Consider the following 18,359-nt stretch of genomic DNA (forward strand, 5'->3'; position numbering starts at 1 on the left):
TTTCCAGGTCGACGCTTTATCCACTGCACCACCACAGGTCAGGCAGTAAAGAACGCGCTGTTTTAGCAGAAGCTATGACGTGATCCTTGTAGGTTCCTGGAGCACTTTATTGTTCATCACGTACTTTTTGGCAGTTTAGGATGTCACAAAGGCTTTTGACCTGTTCACACTTGCTTCTTCATTACAAGGAAATGGGGCAGCCAAAACGAAGACTTTGGAGATGTGGCTTATTCCAGGGCTGGGGCAGGGAAAGCCTACCGTGACAGGTGCTTAGAGGAGGATGGGACATGCTAGGTCTCCTGAGCCTGCCTGAGGCGGCTCCCTGAGCAAATCGGGGACTGTGTGAGCAGCAATGTAAACAACAATAGTAAAAGGCTTATAACATCTCCAGTAAGGTAAGAATCCATGAGGCCATACTAGTATAAATGAGTGAATCAGTAAGTTGGGGCCTGACCAGGCGGTGGCGCAGTGGATAGAGCGTCGGACTGGGACGTGGAGGACTCAGATTCAAAACCTGAGGTCGCTGGCTTGAGCGTGGGCTCATCTGGTTTGAGCAAGACTCACCAGCTTGAGCCCAAGGTCACTGGCTTGAGCAAGAGGTCACTTGGTCTGCTGTAGCCCACCCCACCCCCGGTCAAGGCACATATGAGAAAGCAATCAATGAACAACTAAGGTGCCGCAACAAGGAATTGAAGTTTCTCATTTCTCTCCCTTCCTGTCTGTCCCTCTCTCTGTCTCTGTAAAAAAAAATAATAATAAAAATATAAATAAATAAATAAATAAATACATTGGGGAGGAGGGAAAGTTCCTCTTTATATTAGAAAACCAATTAAAAATGCAGAAGGAATGATGGAATTAGAAAAATCACCACTTACCAAGTATCCTAAATAACAAGCTCAGGCAAGAATCAGTGGATGTTAAAACCAGGGTGTTCAAGTTTGAGGAGTAAGAGGATGTTTATATAGTCTGAGTACATCTCCACAAAATACTTTTTCATTGCAAAAGGCGAAGTGGTAACTGCAGTAGAGACGCCTGGCAGATGCCACCTTAACCAAGTGATCACAGCAGGTGCCTCCTGCTGGCTCACACTGACAGGAAGTTAGCGTCAGCCTGCTGTGTTCCTGCAGACACGTGTGACCCAAACCTAATCTGAAGGAAGCTTCAGATAAGCCCAAATTGGGGAACGAAATATCTGGAGACTAGAGAAACATGAAAACTGAATGCAGCACAGGGTCTCGGGGTTTCTTTTGCTGTAACAATATCAATTAGTGGGACGATAGAGAGTATCTCTATCAGCTCTATAGATTAGACATAGTATTATTGTTTCAGTGTTAATTTTCTGGCTGTGGTGATTGTACTGTGGTTATGTAAGAGTTGTTGGTGGGAAATATACACTGAGGTGTTTAGTGAAAAGAGAGGGAGGGAAGCAGGAAGGAAGGTGTCCCCTAGAGGGGTGCTGTTGACCCAGGGCTGAGACCACAGGATCTGCCTGTCTCAGCCCCGACTTCCCAGCAAGCCTCAGCAGCTGCTGGTTGAAGAGCAGCCCACCGAGAGACAGCCTCTGCCAGAGAGGCCTGGTGCTCGCATGAGCCCTCACCTGCGTCTCCTCACCTGCGTGGTCAGGGCCTGCACAAGACAGTCTCTGCAACCCTTTCAGCTGCTTCACGGGAACTTGTCTTCCTCCGAGACTCAGCACTGAGAGCCTTTGAATAAGCCCCTCAGGAAAGAGGCTGTGGCCCCAGCCCCTGAAAGACTGGTTTTTGGAGCTTATCCTGATGTGGGTACCTTCTGGATAGCATGTGTTCAGACTTTAAAACATTGCATTGCTCTCTGCCACTTACGCGGTAAGTTTTCAGTAAACCCACAGGTGCACTGTTCGGTGGTTTGCTCATTCATCCTTTCCTGCAGCTTGTGAAGGGATCACCAGCTCTGCCCCAGGCCCGTGCTAGGCACAGGGGGGTCGGTTAGGAGTCACGGTACTGGCCCTGGAGCAGGATGGGTGCACACTGTGGCACCTGCCAGGGTAGTTTTTGTAAAGTCACTTTTCCTTGTGACTAGAAAGTGGTGGATAAAAGAACCAGAAGCCCCAGCTTCCTCCTAGTTGGTTATATGAACTTGTATTAGCCAGATAACCCCTGTGAGCCTCAGTCTTCCCTCCTGTGAAATGGAAATAGCAGTCTCACTCCGCTGCCACCCTGCCCACCTTGCAGAGCTGTGGCCCTTCGACCGGAGCATTCTGTACAGTGCTCTGCAAACATAAGGTCATCTTGTCATTGGTCCCTCGATGTGCATCTATGGCAGTGCTTTGAAAAACACAGAGAATGACAGTGTTGTCTCTGCCCTCTACCAAGGAATCGACTGGGAATCGAACCCGGGACTTCCACACACCAAGAGAGCATTGCAAGCATGTGGGGGACCGAGGAGACCTGAGCTGTGGCTGCAGAGAAAGCCCAGTGTCTCCCCTGTGCCGGCGTATGGCTCAGGCCTGGTCCTTGGTACTAGTGTTGACTGTGGCCTGTCCTTCCAGTGCACCAGGTGGCGGAGCGGGTGGAAGCCCTGGGGCAGTTCGTCATGAAGACCAGGAGGACCTTGAAAGGCCATGGGAACAAAGTTCTCTGCATGGACTGGTGCAAAGATAAGAGGAGGATCGTGAGCTCATCACAGGTACGTTACCTGTCTCTGACAGAGAGCAGGGTTCTGATTTTACAGGGCAGTGTACAAGAGCTGTCCTTTTCAAAAAAGCCTTTCTGATCCCTAGGACACTGCTTAGTCTCCAAAGGACAGGAATTTAACAGGGCTAAGAATTCCTTTATACTGCAGAACTTCACTGATTTGGGGAGATTTTGAATTTGTAATACTGCAACACTGTAAATTCTGTTTGACAAACCATTTAGAATTCTTTCTTCTTTTTTTTTCTTCTTTTCCAAGTGAAAGTAGAGGAGACAGAGAGACAGACTCTGACTTGTGCCCTGACCAGGATCCACCAACAACCCCTGTCTGGTACCCATACTCTGCCCAGCTGGGGCCATGCTCACAACCAAGCTATTTTTAGCACCTGAGGCAGAGGCTCCATGAGCCATCCTCAGTGCCCAGGGCCAGTGCACTTGAACCAATCAAGCCATGGCTGCGGGAGGGAGGGAGGGAGGGGGGGAGAGAGAGAGAGAGAGAGAGAGAGAGAGAGAGAGAGAGAAAACGAGAGGAGTGGTGGAGAAGCAGGGCGCTTCTCCTATGTGCCCTGACCAGGAATCGAACCTGGGACTTCCACATGCCAGGCCAGTGCTCTACCACTGAGCCAACTGGCCAGGGCCCATTTAAAATTATTTCCTCCTGAGCATATTTTATGGTCTTATTTGTAAGTAAAGCCAATTTTAAAACACTGGTTTTTTTTCCCCAAATTGAGGGCATAAGTGGTTGAAAGGCCACCATGGCTTCTTTCAGTTTAAGAGTCTAGCAATTTTTATGCCTTAAAGAACAATTTTAAGATATATATAGATTTTGTGAAGTCTAATTTTTCATGCATTTTGTATAGTTGCATAGTTTATTTAAAAGCTTATGTTAGTTACCTATTGCTACATGACAAATTATCCCAAAATTTAGCACCTGAAAACAACAAATATTTATTCTCTTCTGCAGTTTCTGAGAGTCAGTAATCCCAAGCAGCTTAGCTGGCAGGTTCTGTCTCAGCGTCTCTCATGAAATTGCAGGCAAGGTGCTGGTCAGGGCCACAGTCATCTGCCAGCTGGACTAAGGCAGAGACTCACTTCTAAGACGGCTCACATGGCTGTTGGCTGGAGGGCTTAGTTCCACACCAGGTAGACCTTTCCATAGGGCTGCTCAGGACTTGGTGGCTGGCCTCTCCCAGAGCAGTGATCCAAGAGAGGGCGATGGAGGCGGGAGCCGTGCTTCTGTGGCCAGGTCTTCCGTGAGCTGGCCTCAGAAGTGAAATCCCTTCACTTACTCTGTATTCTGTGTACATCAGACCAGCCCTGTTACATGAGGGAGGGGCCCACACACAGGTGTGAGTGTCAGGAGACTGGGGTGCCTGGCACTCTGTTGGAGCCTGGTAACCACTGCTTAGTATTGGATGTTTATTTTGATGTTACATGCATTGAACATGAAACTATAAACTGAAGTTACATATTTTTATTGCCAGTTTGGACTACCTTTCACCCCAGCCTTCATCCCAGCTTTTTCATAGGACAATTTGGACATTTTTATAACCCTTTTAAATACAAAAACTGTACATATTCTCAATAATCCACAAGTGCTAATATCTATGTCAGTGTTGCGTTTGATAGGACAGGTGTTACTAATTTCCTGTATTAGCTACAAATCGAGTATGTCACATTGCACTTGCTTTTCTTATGTTCACAAAAAGTTGATCACTTTTGTGTTTTACCACATTAAACACTGGAAAAGAGAACACATAAAAGGTTTTCATCCCCACCACCCCATCACAACCATTTTCATTTCAGAGCATTTCTTCTAGATCAGCGGTTCTCAACCTGTGGGTCGCAACCCCGGCGGGGGTCAAACGACCAAAACACAGGGGTCGTGACCCACAGGTTGAGAACCGCTGTTCTAGATGTTGGTTTTTCACAACCAACTTATTTTTACAAAGTGGTTATTGAGATGTGTATGTTGCCACGTAGCCTTCTAGACTTTTCTATCCTTAAAAGTGTAATATATGTTGGGCTTTCTGTCACTCATGCACCCCCTGATTGGAGAGGGAGGGAGGAGGTTGACAAGCCCCATCTACCCCTCCCTGCTGCAGAGAGTGGGGTGGCGCGCGGGAGGAAGCTGGGGGCAGCAGGCAGGCTCTGGAACAGACTGGGAGCGACTCAGAGCAGCCCTTCTCCCTTAAAAGGCAGATTAGTCAGCCTGACTGTGTGGGTTAGGGTTGGGGTGGAGGCACCATCTCTCGGTACGTAGGCCCCTGGTGTACAGACTGCTCACGGAAGGGACCACGTTGAGTTTTATCACACTGATTTTAGCCTCTCCGTGCCGTTTCCTCCCCAGAACACTCAGTGGGTGGGCAGTGAGGACAGGCAGGCAGGTGGTGTGGAGGAAGCCACCGAAATGAATGCTGACGTGGGCCATGCACTGGGTCGGCACCCCTGCCCAGCACGCGGGGGCTCCAGGCACGGAGGACCCTCAGACACAGACTGGGAGCCCCTGCTCTGCTCTCTGCACTGTTACCTAACCTGCCCCACACATCGTGTTTGGGAGAGTAGCCAGAGAATCACACCAGAACATCCAATGTACTTTGGAGTCTTGAAAGGCCCCAAACTCTCGACTTTGTCCTTGCTTCAAGGGCGCCTCAGCCACACTCAGCAGGAATATAGAAATCTTCTGCCTGATCATGCAAAGCAAGCAGTTGTGTCACTTTAGGTCATCAGACCTTGCTCGGGGCATTACCCCTCCCACCCCCATCACCTCATTCACCAGATTTGGCTCCATATGGCTTGAGTGATTAAAGAAATCAAGCCTGCTACAGAGTCTGCAGATTCCCTGGGGGACCCGTGTGCTGAGGAGGGCAGCGCAGCCACCCTCTGCCCCTGTCTCCCCGAGACCCCACACACCACGTCTGCACGGTAACTGTGTTGCAGGGACCAACGCTCCCAGATTTATCCCTGGGGCGTTTGTATTACAAACAGACGGATCGTAGTCACTCCCCACACCCCCAGTGTGGGCTGTAGCCGTGGTTACAGCGAAAGTGGACTTGTTGACAACTCCTGAACTGTCTACCCTTTTCCCTCCAGGATGGGAAGGTGATCGTTTGGGATTCCTTCACAACTAACAAGGTAAGGTGTCCCCAGCGCACCGAGGCACCTCAGAACCCCAGCCTAGCGTAAGGTGCTCGGGTCCAGCACCCCAGCCTGTCCTCATTCCCTGCCTCTCGGGGAGCCTGGCTGGGGACAAAAACCCCACAGTCACCCACCTGTGTCGGGACAGCCCAGCGCCCACTGGAGCGGTCATTCCTCTCAAGCTGAAACCCCTCGCCCGCAGAAGGGCATGCAGAGCTGCTCCAAGACGTCCTAACACTGAGACAGGAACGGCGTGGCCTGGGACACTGGTCACATTCACATAGACAACTGCATTTCTTCTTCTGAGTGATGATAGACATACCCAAGTCCCCAGCTTTCTCTGCACCCCACCCCACCCCACCCCGTCTTTGACCAGACTCCAGAGCACTGTGGACGTGAGCAAATGGGCGGGCAGCCAGGCTGCAGTGGGTTGTCCGGCACTGCCCAGGGACGCAGTGGAGCCTGAGCCCCTGGCAGCTGTGGGCTGAGCATGCGCAGCTCAAATTCGACCTAAATTGAGACTCTGCTAAGGAGAAAGGCTTAAATCTGTGTGTTAGGTGTACTTGCATGCCTACATCCTGTTGGCATTTACAATAACGAGTATTGTGTATTAAATATGGATTCCAGTCCTTACTTGGAAGAAAGCCTTTTCACTATATTAAAAAGGATACCTGTATTTGTCATAAGTTGAGAGTGTCCATATTCTGCATTTATTTTTTAAAGATAGAAAAAGTGATAAAGAGGAACAGATAGGGATAGATAGGAAGGAAGAGAGATGAGAAGCATCAACTTACAGATGCAGCACCCTAGTTGTTTATTGATTGTTTTGTCATATGCACCTTGACTGAGGGGTTCCAGCTGAGCCAGGGACCCCTTGCTTGAGCCAGTGACTTTGGGCACAAGCTAACAACCTTGGTGTCATGTCTGTGATCCCACATGCAAGCCAGCGATCCTGCACTCAAGCTGAGCCCACACTCAAGCTGGATGAGCCTGCACTCAAGCTGGCTACCTCAGGGTTTTGAACTTGGGTCCTTAGCATCTCAGGTTGATGCTCTGTCGGTTGCACCACCGCCTGGTTGAGCCATATTCTGCATTATTGAATACATTTAGTAAATGTCATGGTAGGCAGCTGTCACGTGACCTGATCAAGTGAGGCCCGAGAACCGTATTAGAGAGCAAGTCCCTGATGGCCAGGCCCCTGGGGAATAAGGAAAATGAATCGAACAGTTCGCAGAGGGCTTTACTGGACTCACCTCCCTCCATGGAAGGCTCTGCCTCCCCCAGCACTCTTCAGTGTGTGGGCTTTTGTTGCTGCTTGTTTACACCTTAGCACGGCATAGAGCACACACTGGCTGATTTCTGGGGAGCATGGAGTTGTGGCCCTGGCAGGGAATATAGCCATTGCTTGTAAGGAAAGGGGTCTGGGTGCTCTGGGCTGAGAGAGCGGCCACCACACCTCACTGGAGGGCAGTAGGTTGTTCTGTCCTCTGAAAGGCTGAGGCACTGTGAATGACAACAAAATCTTGCTGACTGTTTTGAGGCCCATATTTTCTCCGCAAAAAAAAAAAATATTGACACAGGAAAGACCAGTACTTGAATGTACTGTACAGATATGGCCCTGTTTCCTGGCTTCACAGATGAAGAATAGGACTGAGTTAGTACCAGGTAGCTGGTTTGCGGGGGGCAGCACATCTTGTTAGTGTTAGAGCCAAGTTATTGAATCATGGCTTTGTTGTTTGCTCATCTGCACGCAGGAGGATGGGGGTGACTTCACCACCATCCAGAAGCCAGGGACTGTTAGGCCTAGTTCTTAATGCTTCTGTTTTGTGGGTTCTCTTTTATCCCTGAGCACAAGTCAAGACCACCCTCCCCACCCCCATTCACACCTTCCCAGGCATGGTATTAGGACCTATAGGGGACAGAGGCTCTTGTATACTCACAAGTAAACAAACTTATAATATACATGTAAAAGTCATTCAAAAGTATATTTTGAAAATAGGGAGAATCAGAGTAGATAAGATGAAATACATACTGGAATTGAAATTCAGAAGGACCTTTTTTTTTTTTTTTTTTTTTTTTTTTTGTATTTTTCTGAAGCTAGAAACGGGGAGAGACAGTCAGACAGACTCCCGCATGTGCCCGACAGGGATCCACCCGGCACGCCCACCAGGGGGTGACGCTCTGCCCCTCCAGGGCGTCTCTCTGCTGCGACCAGAGCCACTCTAGTGCCTGGGGCAGAGGCCAAGGAGCCATCCCCAGAGCCCGGGCCATCTTTGCTCCAATGGAGCCTCGGCTGTGGGAGGGGAAGAGAGAGACAGAGAGGAAGGAGAGGGGGAGGGGTAGAGAAGCAGATGGGCGCTTCTCCTGTGTGCCCTGGTTGGGAATCGAACCCGGGACTTCTGCACGCCAGGCCAACACTCCACCACTGAGTAGAAGGACCTTTTGAAGAAAAGCAGCACCAGTCTTAATTCAGAGAAATGGGGAGTGTAACATAAGAAGTAAAACATTAAGGATTTCTTCTGCCAGTTGAGATTTTTAACTTTCAGAGTATATGACAACGTTTGGTTGAATTATATGGGGCTAAGTCTCTTCGCCAGTCTCAAGCTAATTGTTACCCCGCTCCACTGCCCTGAGAAGCTATAATGTAATTCAGTAAGATTGCCAGTGACTTTTAAAAAATTAAATGTTAAGATGTTTCTGTAGAAGCGGCCCTTGTTTATTTTATGAACGGTTCACCCTGTGTTTCAGGAGCACGCGGTCACCATGCCCTGCACGTGGGTGATGGCATGTGCGTACGCCCCCTCAGGATGTGCCATTGCGTGTGGGTAAGTAGGGCCTACAGCAGCTCTGCAGATTTTCTGTCAGCCATGAAATAGTGTTGTATGGGGAAAAACGCACGAGCAAACAAGCACTTCTAATTTTGGGCTCTTGCCTGGCCAGTGAGCTCAGTTGGTTAGAGCATCGTCCTTAAACACCAAGGTTGTGGGTTCAATCCCCTATCAGGGCACATCTGGAGAAGCAGCCAGTCAGTGTACAGCTAAGTGGAACAACAGATGAATACTTCTCTCTCTCTCTCTCCCTCCCTCCTTCCCCTCCCCTCACTCTCTCCCTGTCTCCCTCCCTCTCCTTCCTTCTTCCTCACTCCCTCTTCCTCCCTCCTTTTCTGTCTCCCTCCCTCCCTCTCTCCAGTTCTTCCTCTCTCACTCTCTTACCCTCTCGCCCTCACACCCTCTCTTCCCCCTTCCTCTATCTCTCTAAAGTCAATAAAAAGAAATTTTTATTGTTTGCCTGTTAAGCAATGTGTTAAATTCCTCCCTGAATTTTATCAAAGGGGGGAAAAAGCACAAAAATCTCTTTTATAATTATTTTCATTACAAACTAACAGTAGTAGAAGTTTTAAACCTATCCCTCCTACTCAGATGCTGTTGGTGAGGACTATAAATTGATGCATTTTGGAAAGCATTTGGTAATGTGTATCAGAAGCCTTGAAAAATTTATAATTTTTGATCTGGTGATTTTACATCTAACAACTTGTTTGAAAAGAATGATCCAAAATATAGGGGGGGGGTGTATGAATAATAACATTTTATTGTAGAATTATTTAAAATAAAGCCAAAAACAAGGGAAACAATGTCCATCAAAAATTATTAAATAATTGTGGTATATGAATTGAATGGAATATTATACAGCTATTAAAAGGAAAATGCTTATTTACAGAAGTGAAAAGAGCATCCAGGTTACTAGGAAAACTGTGCTTTATTCTCTGTTCTCCTGGAGCTCGTTTTAACAGGGTTAGCAATGAGAACGGCAACCAACGTGATTCCCTGTCTGTGTGTTAAACAATGTGGGGCCATTCAAAGTATCTCTACAGTAGCATCTCAGCCGTGTTTAGAAAAGAGGCATTAGTATAAAGTCTGTGATGAACTGGACCAAAAATGTAATAGTAGCTCTTTCTGGATGGTGAGACTGTGGGTGTTTTTCTCTTCTTTATCATTTTATTTTCAGTTTTTATACATAAGCACATATTTTTATAAACAAGAGGAAAGAGTTTTATTTCAAATAGGAAAACCCTGGGCCTCCAAACAAAAACTCTGGAGCCTTCCCCAGCCGGAATCACACCAGCCACCATCCCCAATGTCCTGCCCTTTGGGTGACTACTTTGAGGGCATCGTCCCCTCTCTCCATTTGCCAAGACTGGCATGCCTGTGGAACCCATGTTCATGTACATGTATATCATAATTTTGAATTTTACAAATAATTGAACAGTAGATTGTGTCTCCATTTTATAACTGGAAGATGATAAATCAGATTCATGCCCCATCTACTTTCTGAAAGGACCTGCGCTGACCGCAGTATAAGTGTGCACGCACACACATACGTATTCAGATATGTGTATTTATGTATATGCTACATATGTAAGACATTTGTTTTTATATATAGACACCACAATTATAAGGTAGGAACAAAGGTCCAGCTGTACAGTTAGAAGGCACAGTCCCCACAAGACTTCTCTCTCTTCAGATACCAACTGCAAATTCAAGAATTCCCACAACTACCTTCGGGCTCCGTAATTTGCTAGAGTGACTCATAGAGCTCGGGAATGTGCTGACTGAGGCTCTCAGTCTTATCACAGTGAAAGGATACAATGAGAAACAGCCAAGGGAAGAGAAACACAGGGCAGAGGCAGGAGCGGTCCAAACACGAAGCTTCCATGTGGCCCTCCCTGTGGAATCACAGCACTGCCTCCTCCCAGCTACAGGTGTGACTAGGTGCACAGAGTGCCAGCCTGGGAAACTCCTGAGCCTTTGGTGTCCAGTTTTTTGTTTTTGTTTTTGTTTTTTTACAGAGACAGAGAGTCAGAGAGAGGGATAGACAGGGACAGACAGACAGGAACGGAGAGATGAGAAGCATCAATCATTAGTTTTTTGTTGCGCATTGCAACACCTTAGTTGTTCATTGATTGCTTTCTCATATGTGCCTTGACCATGGGTGTTCAGCAGACCGAGTGACCCCTTACTTGAGCCAGTGATCTTGGGTCCAAGCTGGTGAGCTCTTGTTCAAACCAGATGAGTCCGTGCTCAAGCTGGACACCTCGGGGTCTCGAACCTGGGTCCTCGGCATCCCAGTCTGACGCTCTATCCATTGTGCCATTGCCTGGTCAGGCTGGTGTCCAGTTTTTATTAGTGCTCAGTCATGTGCTGCCCACACGGCTGACCTTCACTCGACAGTGTCTCCAGGAGTTTAGACTAAGACCTTTAGTCTAGTTTCTTCAGGTAGGTTGTGTTCCAAAACCCCCCATCACAGATCACACAGTTCGGCTGTCCAGTGGCCAGAGCCCCAAGCAAATAAAGACACTCCCATAAGGTAGAACATCGCAGGGGCTCAGAGATCGTCTCCCAGTAGCCAGGGGGGAAAGCCAGACCTCGCATTAGCTAAGGTCAAATCTTCACTTGATAATATATTTCTAATTGAGCAGTAATTTTAGCAAATGCATAGAGTTGGATCGGTTACATAATTTTTCAATACTTGATGTTGAGATATGGGGTGAGACAGCGGGTAAATGGTTCTAAGCTACTGAAAGACTAGACCCTTCTGCATATGCAGTGAATATAAGAACTTAACGAACAGTGTCCTCAGGGGCAGTTTATAAAACGATGCTGTCCCCTCTTTCTTATTTTAACTCTCACGAAATGGAAGAATGGGGGCTGGGGAGCTGTCAAGGAAGAGAATAAATCTAAGGCCCAAATAGCCAGCTTTCTGGTGACACCCTGAGGGTTCCGAATGGAGGGATGCGGAGCGCCTTACCTCAGCCTTCCCTGTTGCCCTGGGCCTGGGCATGTGGTGGCCGCCTCACAGGTTGTGATGAAAACCAAACCAAGGGAAGTTCTTTTAAAGCATTTTTTTAAAATATGGGGTCCAGCGGATGAGGAGAGAGCATCAGACACTGAAATGAGAGAGACTGAACCTCCTCTTAGATAAAAGCACCTCTCCCTTACTCAGACCTTTCCCTAGAACTGCTAAGAGCCACTGCGGTTAATGTGAGTTTCTAGTGGTCATCTAATGTAGAGTTTCCCGGCCATGGCTTTGTGACACCCATGTAACTTCATGATCACACAGACCCAGACCCATACCACATTTTCTCAGTGTCTTTGTAGGTAATGATGGGATTGTTTTTAGGATACTTTACCTTCATCTGCCTGACTACTGGGTCTGTCTCTCGGTTCCAAACTTGAAAGCTAAAATTCCAACAGTATGACACAATCCCCTTCTCAAAATAATGTGCTAATTGATTTTATATATACACACACACAAATTACACATATGTATGTATTTTTAACCTGAGAGCCATAACCACCAAGAAGCCTTCATTTAGGTGTGGTATACTTGCTATGAGCAACCTGGGTGCAAGGTTGCTCGTGCAAGGCACTTTCTGGGTGGCCTAGGGGATTCAAAGTTGAATAAAATATAGTGCCGGCTTCAAGCAAGTAGAACATAAGAGTAATGATAATGACGACTTACTGAGCATCTGTGATATGTCAGAGGCTTTTCTGAACTCTTGACAGTCTTGACAACAAGCCCCTTGAGGTAGGTGAGTGGGGTCTGCTCACTTTATAGTTGAGGAAACTGAGGCTCAGAGAACTTTTAAAAAACCGTAACCAAGATCACAAAATGAATTGGATACTAAAGTGGTTCAGCCCAGATGCATCACACTGTATCTCATAGCAGTGCAAACAATCCTAAGCGACGCACAGCCCAACAGAGCTACAAAAATTACTCTGCAGCTTCAGTGTGGGTCATCTCAAGGGTCAGGGAAGCCCCTGGTCCACAGCATGCTGGTTCATTGCCACAGCCAAGTGCAAATCCTGCTCACCCACGTGATCTATAAACAGTCCTGCCGAAGCTGACTACTAGTAATAGACCACCCCAGGCTACACCTGCAGTTCCGAGCAATTGGGAAGTCAAAGGAATCAGCGCCCAGGGCCTCAGGAGAGAGTGTTCTCCTAAATATCTTTCCCCATGGAAAGGAAGCAGGGTTCCTGGGAGTAAGGCTTATTGCAGGTCTGGGGCAGAAGAAGAATAAAGTGAGCCTAGGATATTTTCTTGTTCCAGAAAGCAAGGAAGTGCCCAGGAACCAATAGGGTTGTATCAAAAGGAAATAGGAGCTGCTTGAAGGGGCCCCCACTGTGCAGATTTGGGACAGTGTGAGCCTTGCGTGGAGTAATGGTAGTGATGGGTCGTAGCACAGGTGAAGAGAACCCAGAAGCCGTGGATGCACAGTGTCCTGGTGAAACGGGGCTGCTGCTTTGCAGAGAAACAGCTGTAAGCACAGGAGGAATGACCAAATACCATTTTGTGCCCCTAAAGCACTATTTAATTAAATAAGCAAAGGTAATCATGCTGAAGCCATTATATGGAAGGTTGTTGGGGAACAGGGTATTCACATGCTCTCAAAGTATCACACCACAGATTATTGCTAATTACGAAAAAAACACCTTTCCCATGGAGAGATCTGATTGTCCCCCCTTTAACCAAATAATCAAGGTTGGCATCAGCACCCTTGACAAGCCTCCTGAAGTGGAGCTATAAGAAAGATGCACACAATATCACCTTTATATGTACTATTGCCGCCCAAAATGCTGTACTTGAATCTAACCAGAGAGACAGTGTGACAGATCCAGAATGGGCGCCATTCTATGAACCAGCCTAAGAGCTGTTGTTACAGACACCAAAAACCAGGTGGAGGGGCTGTTCTAGGTTAAGTGATCTTCAAAAGATACAAAAACTGAACATGATGTGTGAACCTTGACGGGGCCCTGTGTCCTGGGGATAATTGGGAAAGATTGAATATGGATGGCTTATTATGTGGTGGTGTGGAAATTTTGTTAGTTTTCTCAGTTGTGATAATGATGTAGTGGTTACATAGGAGAATGTTCTTAGATGTAAATTTGCAGATTGGAGTATTTAGATAGAACATATCGTGTTTGCAGTTTGCATTCAAGCGGTTCAGAATTCGCTTCCTTAAATGTGGCAGAATGCTAAGTTAGGTGTTTAGGTGACAGATTGGGTGTACATTGTACTGTTTTTCTTTCAGTCTTACTGTACATTTGAAATCTTCAAAGTAAAAGTATGGGAAAGAGTTACAATACGTGATGCTGCTCAAGGGAAAACTTTTTCAGAAGTTTGTGTGAATGAGAAAGTACACACATACACTTCTCCCTCTCTCAACATCGGACACTTCTTTCTCTCCATGCTAGTGGTTTGGATAACAAGTGTTCCGTGTATCCACTGACATTTGACAAAAATGAAAACATGGCCGCCAAGAAGAAATCTGTTGCTATGCACACCAACTACCTGTCTGCCTGCAGCTTCACGAACTCTGACATGCAGGTAAACGGGGCCCGCGTGAGGGGTCAGCCGCCGGAGGGCCAGGAAGGGAGGAGGCTTCTCCGGCGTGCCTCTGCACAGGAGCGGGGGGCTCAAAGGGAAGCTCCTGTTGTTCCTCATTCGTTATTACTATTATTTTAAGTAAAATCAGAAATGAGGAAAGCCAGGGTCAGTGGCCATTGACAGAGTTGAGATAAACTACGCACCATATGGAACATCCTTCTCTGACTTGCTGGGGTGGATCAGGGAGCCTTCTGCGGCGGTGGGGATTCTGTCTCCCAGTCTGGGAGGTGGTTCCAAGGTATGTCTGTGTGTCAACCGTCCCCGAGCCTGGGCCTTCGAGCCGCACACTGCAAATACCTCATTGAGTGTGCTCTGCACTCCTGGGTGAACGAATGCCAAAAGGAGCTTTAGATACGACATCTGTGCCCTACTTTGAGTAATCCTCAAAGTAGAAACAATACTTGAACACTTCAACAAGGTGTGAAAACATGCTGTCGTTTGTCCACATCTACTCAGCAGAGCTTTCTAGGTGTCCGCCACCGCGGTGCCAGATGCAGCCTGGCTCCAGGGCTGGAAGCGCACTCGGGACAGCGGGGAGGCCGGGAGCTCGGAGCGGGAGGGGCGGGCACAGGCTTGCTGCACGGAGTTTCCTGGGCCGGCCTTGGAGGACAAGAGTGCTGCCAGCGACGGGAGGCAGCAGCCTGAGAAGTGGGCAGAAACATCACGGGGAGCCCTGAGTGCCCTATGGAGGGAGGGCGGTCGTGCAGGGGCTGCGTCATGTTTGGATTTGTTTTAAGGAGAGTCTGAGTCATATTAAAATCTTCCACAGCCCTCTGTGGCTTCAGCTGACACACGTCGGGGGGAGAGGGGGCGCTGGTGGAGGAGAGACCAGGTGACAGGTCATGGTTTAATTGCTGACAGTAAGGGTGTGCAGACTTTTGCGACCAGGAGTCTTACAGACCTGTACAGTAGGGGGCACTGGGGCCCCACCTGGCTACAGAGGCCAGAACTAGGTGTTTTTGAGCCTGAAGACCCAAAGCAACAGAGGATGCTTCGTCTGGAAGAAAGAAGCCACAGAGGGATGCAGGAACAGTGGGTTGTCAGGCACCTGAAGTGTCTCTGGTGGAGACCCAGCACCGCAGTGCGGGAGATGGGGATTAAAGGGAGCACTGGTAAGGCACAATGTGCTTTTCTGCTAACAAGTAGCTAGAAGGAGGTCGGGGGAGAGAACTCCAACCTGATTAAATGCTCATCTTGTTGGATGTACACTTAGGGGAAGTGGAGGCTGCCGGGAATCCCGTGGACAGCTGCAGGAGCTTTGCAGCCTTGGAAATTTCCCAAACTTGAGAGCTACTTCCCAGTGGGGACTTTGAAGGGGACCTTGGGGACTAGGCCCAAGAAGCCTGAGAGCTGCGGGACTCGCCCAGCTCTTGTTCCAGGGAGGTGCTCCGAAGTGGCCTCTCCGAGCTGTGAGGGTCCTGGGCCTCCCCCGACGTCCCAGCAGGAAGCCCGTGCCCTGGAACAGCCTGTGGACGCACACCTAGGGTGGGAGCAGACTCCCCTCCTTGTAACGGGCCCCCTCCCTGCAGAAGAGAGGAGATTTCTTCGTGAGTGCTAGGACTAGCATGCAGGAGAGGAGGGAGAGAATGGGGAGGAGGGAGAGGGAGGGAGAAGCCCGCCAGCACATGGAAATTGGAGGTGCAGCAGGTCATTGGTGTGTTGGAAGCTAGCAGTCCTTAAGGCCTGATTCCTATTTTCTTTCCTCAGCCATCAGAAATTATCACCCACAGAGGGTTCTCTCTGTTGTGGGCACTTAACATTGTAAGAGCCACTTCCTGCATTGTGCTATCACCCTGTTCAGGCCCTGGGAGCAGCCAGAAGCTGGGGCAAAGGGAGGTTCTGCTGTGGCTTGTGGTTCCCCCATGGCTTCTCATGACCAGGCTGGCCCCAGGGTGCTGCAGTGCAGTTAGCTGGGCCTCTGCACCCATGAACCGTGGGTCCCCACTGCCTCCCTCCCAGCCCCACGAAGGTGTGCTCGGCCGGAGCCCAGGCCTCACGCAGCCCGGCTCTGCCCCGTGCTGCTCCCAGGCACCCCGGGTTCCTCTCCCGGTGGGCCAGCCTCCACTTGTAAGCGATATGGAGGCTGCTGAAGGGGGAGCCACGGGGCCCTGGCAGTCTTCAAACCATGCCCTTGGCCTCATCATTCTGCTTGGAAGCTTTCCACAGCTGTTCTGTGCCTACAGGCCAGGCCCTCCCCTCCCCACAGGCACACCTCTCATTCAGTGCTGAGGTCGGGGGTCCCTGCGGTGCCCGTCCTCTCACCCGGCCAGCTCAGGGGTTGCCAGAGCGTGGCTGGTGCCCTTCCCTCGGGCCTGCCTGTATCTCACTCAGCACTTCGCACGCTCGGTCATAAGTGGTCATTGTCGTGTCTACCAGACCGTCACTACAACTTGCCATTCAGAAATGCTAAGTTTCTTAGACCTACTGCAGCAAGGGAGCGAAAACCCCAACCCGAGAATCTCTGTAGTGTTTCCAAGTGGAGAAACCGGGAAGGATACTTGGAGGGTTTCAGGGACCGGGCGGGTGATTTGAAGGTGGATCTCTCCCAGTGGGAGACTGGCTGATGACATAATAACTTTGGGCTGGTGAGTCCAGGGAGGTAAGGGTCTTAAAGCCAGTCTTGATGGGCAAGCTATTAGTCCCTTTTTTTCTCTCTTTTAAATTGAATTTATTGGGGTGACATATGTTAATAAAGTTACATAGGTTTCAGTGTTGGCAGTAAAAGCTGAGAACAACCTAATTCCATCTCCGTGTTAATCAGTTCTGGGACCAGGCACACTTTCCTGGTGCTGTGCTGAACAGTACTGTGACCAGATGTGACTAAACAGCTCATCCAGAGTAATGGCTTGGTTAGAGCGTCGTCCCATTACACTAGAGCTATTGGTCTTGGTAAGTTGCTTAGTTGGTTCACAGTCTTATTTTGCAGGAGCAGGTGTTCCCTGAGCAAGCAGGTAGGTTATTTTCACTTGATCACAACATTGTTTAGCATGGCACTAGAAAAGTGTGCCTGGTCCTAGAATTGATGAACATGGAGACAGGGAATTAGGTTCTTTCAGCTTTTACTGCCAAGCCTGTTAAACTGAGTGAGCTTCAGGAGAGGAGAAGCCAGTACCCGCTCATTCTGCACACCCCAATGCCTAGCAGACTGCCTGCGTGCCCTGAGCACACAGGGAAGCTTGTTGGCACTGTGCGTGCCTGTCCTCACCTCTCAGCGGCCCCGCGGAGCCTCTGCGGCTGCCCCTGACCTGGGAAGAAGCAGCGCTAGGAGAGTGTGCCTAACAGACTAACAGAACGCTGCCTCAGCCCCTGCTGCTCAGACGGGGCCTGTCCTCACCTCTCAGCGGCCCCGCGGAGCCTCTGCGGCTGCACCCGACCTGGGAAGAAGCAGCGCTAGGAGAGTGTGCCTAGCAGAACGCTGCCTCAGCCCCTGCTGCTCAGACGGGGCTGTGACTAGCATCGGCATCACCTGGGAGTTTGTGGGAACCACAGAACCTCACACTCACCCCACACTCTGTTAACCAGCAGCCCGGTGACCGGAGTGCTCATTCATGTCCGAGAAGCACGTTCCCTGTCTGACCTGTTCGGCAGTGGGTGTGGCTGCTTGTAGGTGCCCACCCACATTCTGGCCAGCAGACACGCGGAGCGCTTCTTGCGTGCCCCGAGGGTAGGAACCCGGCAGGTGCGGCAGGGAGGCCCCCGGGTTTTGTTCCCTGGAGAAGGACAGGCCCAAAAGCACAGCTCAGTGACCGAGTGTCGGCATGGACTTGGTCTTTCTCAATACCGGAGAAACATTTGTGCACCTGAATCCTGATTTGGCGAGGGACGGGTGTGTGTGTGTTTAAGAAGTCATCTTTTCCCTGATGACTTGCCCCTGACAGAAGTGATAACGACAGCGCTCTTCCTGTCCTTTCCTCTGGGCAGATCCTGACGGCCAGCGGCGATGGGACATGCGCCCTGTGGGACGTGGAGAGCGGGCAGCTGCTGCAGAGCTTTCACGGGCACGGGGCCGACGTGCTCTGCCTGGACCTGGCGCCCTCGGAAACAGGGAACACCTTCGTGTCAGGGGTAAGCACCCGAGGAGAATGTCGAGGGCCCTGTGTCCAC

General features: G+C 49.4%; 1 protein-coding gene across 2 annotated transcripts in view; it reads left to right on the plus strand.

Moving 5' to 3' along the window:
• GNB5 (G protein subunit beta 5) overlaps positions 1-18,359 on the plus strand; it is a 50,704-nt gene that overhangs the window by 20,710 nt on the left and 11,635 nt on the right. For both annotated transcript variants that reach the window (XM_066341864.1, XM_066341865.1), the window contains 5 exons: positions 2,528-2,664; positions 5,763-5,804; positions 8,556-8,632; positions 14,063-14,195; positions 18,177-18,320. In XM_066341864.1, the coding sequence (XP_066197961.1) occupies positions 2,528-2,664; positions 5,763-5,804; positions 8,556-8,632; positions 14,063-14,195; positions 18,177-18,320 (533 nt within the window). The remainder of the gene's footprint in view (positions 1-2,527; positions 2,665-5,762; positions 5,805-8,555; positions 8,633-14,062; positions 14,196-18,176; positions 18,321-18,359) is intronic.

Source organism: Saccopteryx leptura, chromosome 6 (assembly GCF_036850995.1).
Source record: "Saccopteryx leptura isolate mSacLep1 chromosome 6, mSacLep1_pri_phased_curated, whole genome shotgun sequence".
Taxonomy (NCBI): domain Eukaryota; kingdom Metazoa; phylum Chordata; class Mammalia; order Chiroptera; family Emballonuridae; genus Saccopteryx; species Saccopteryx leptura.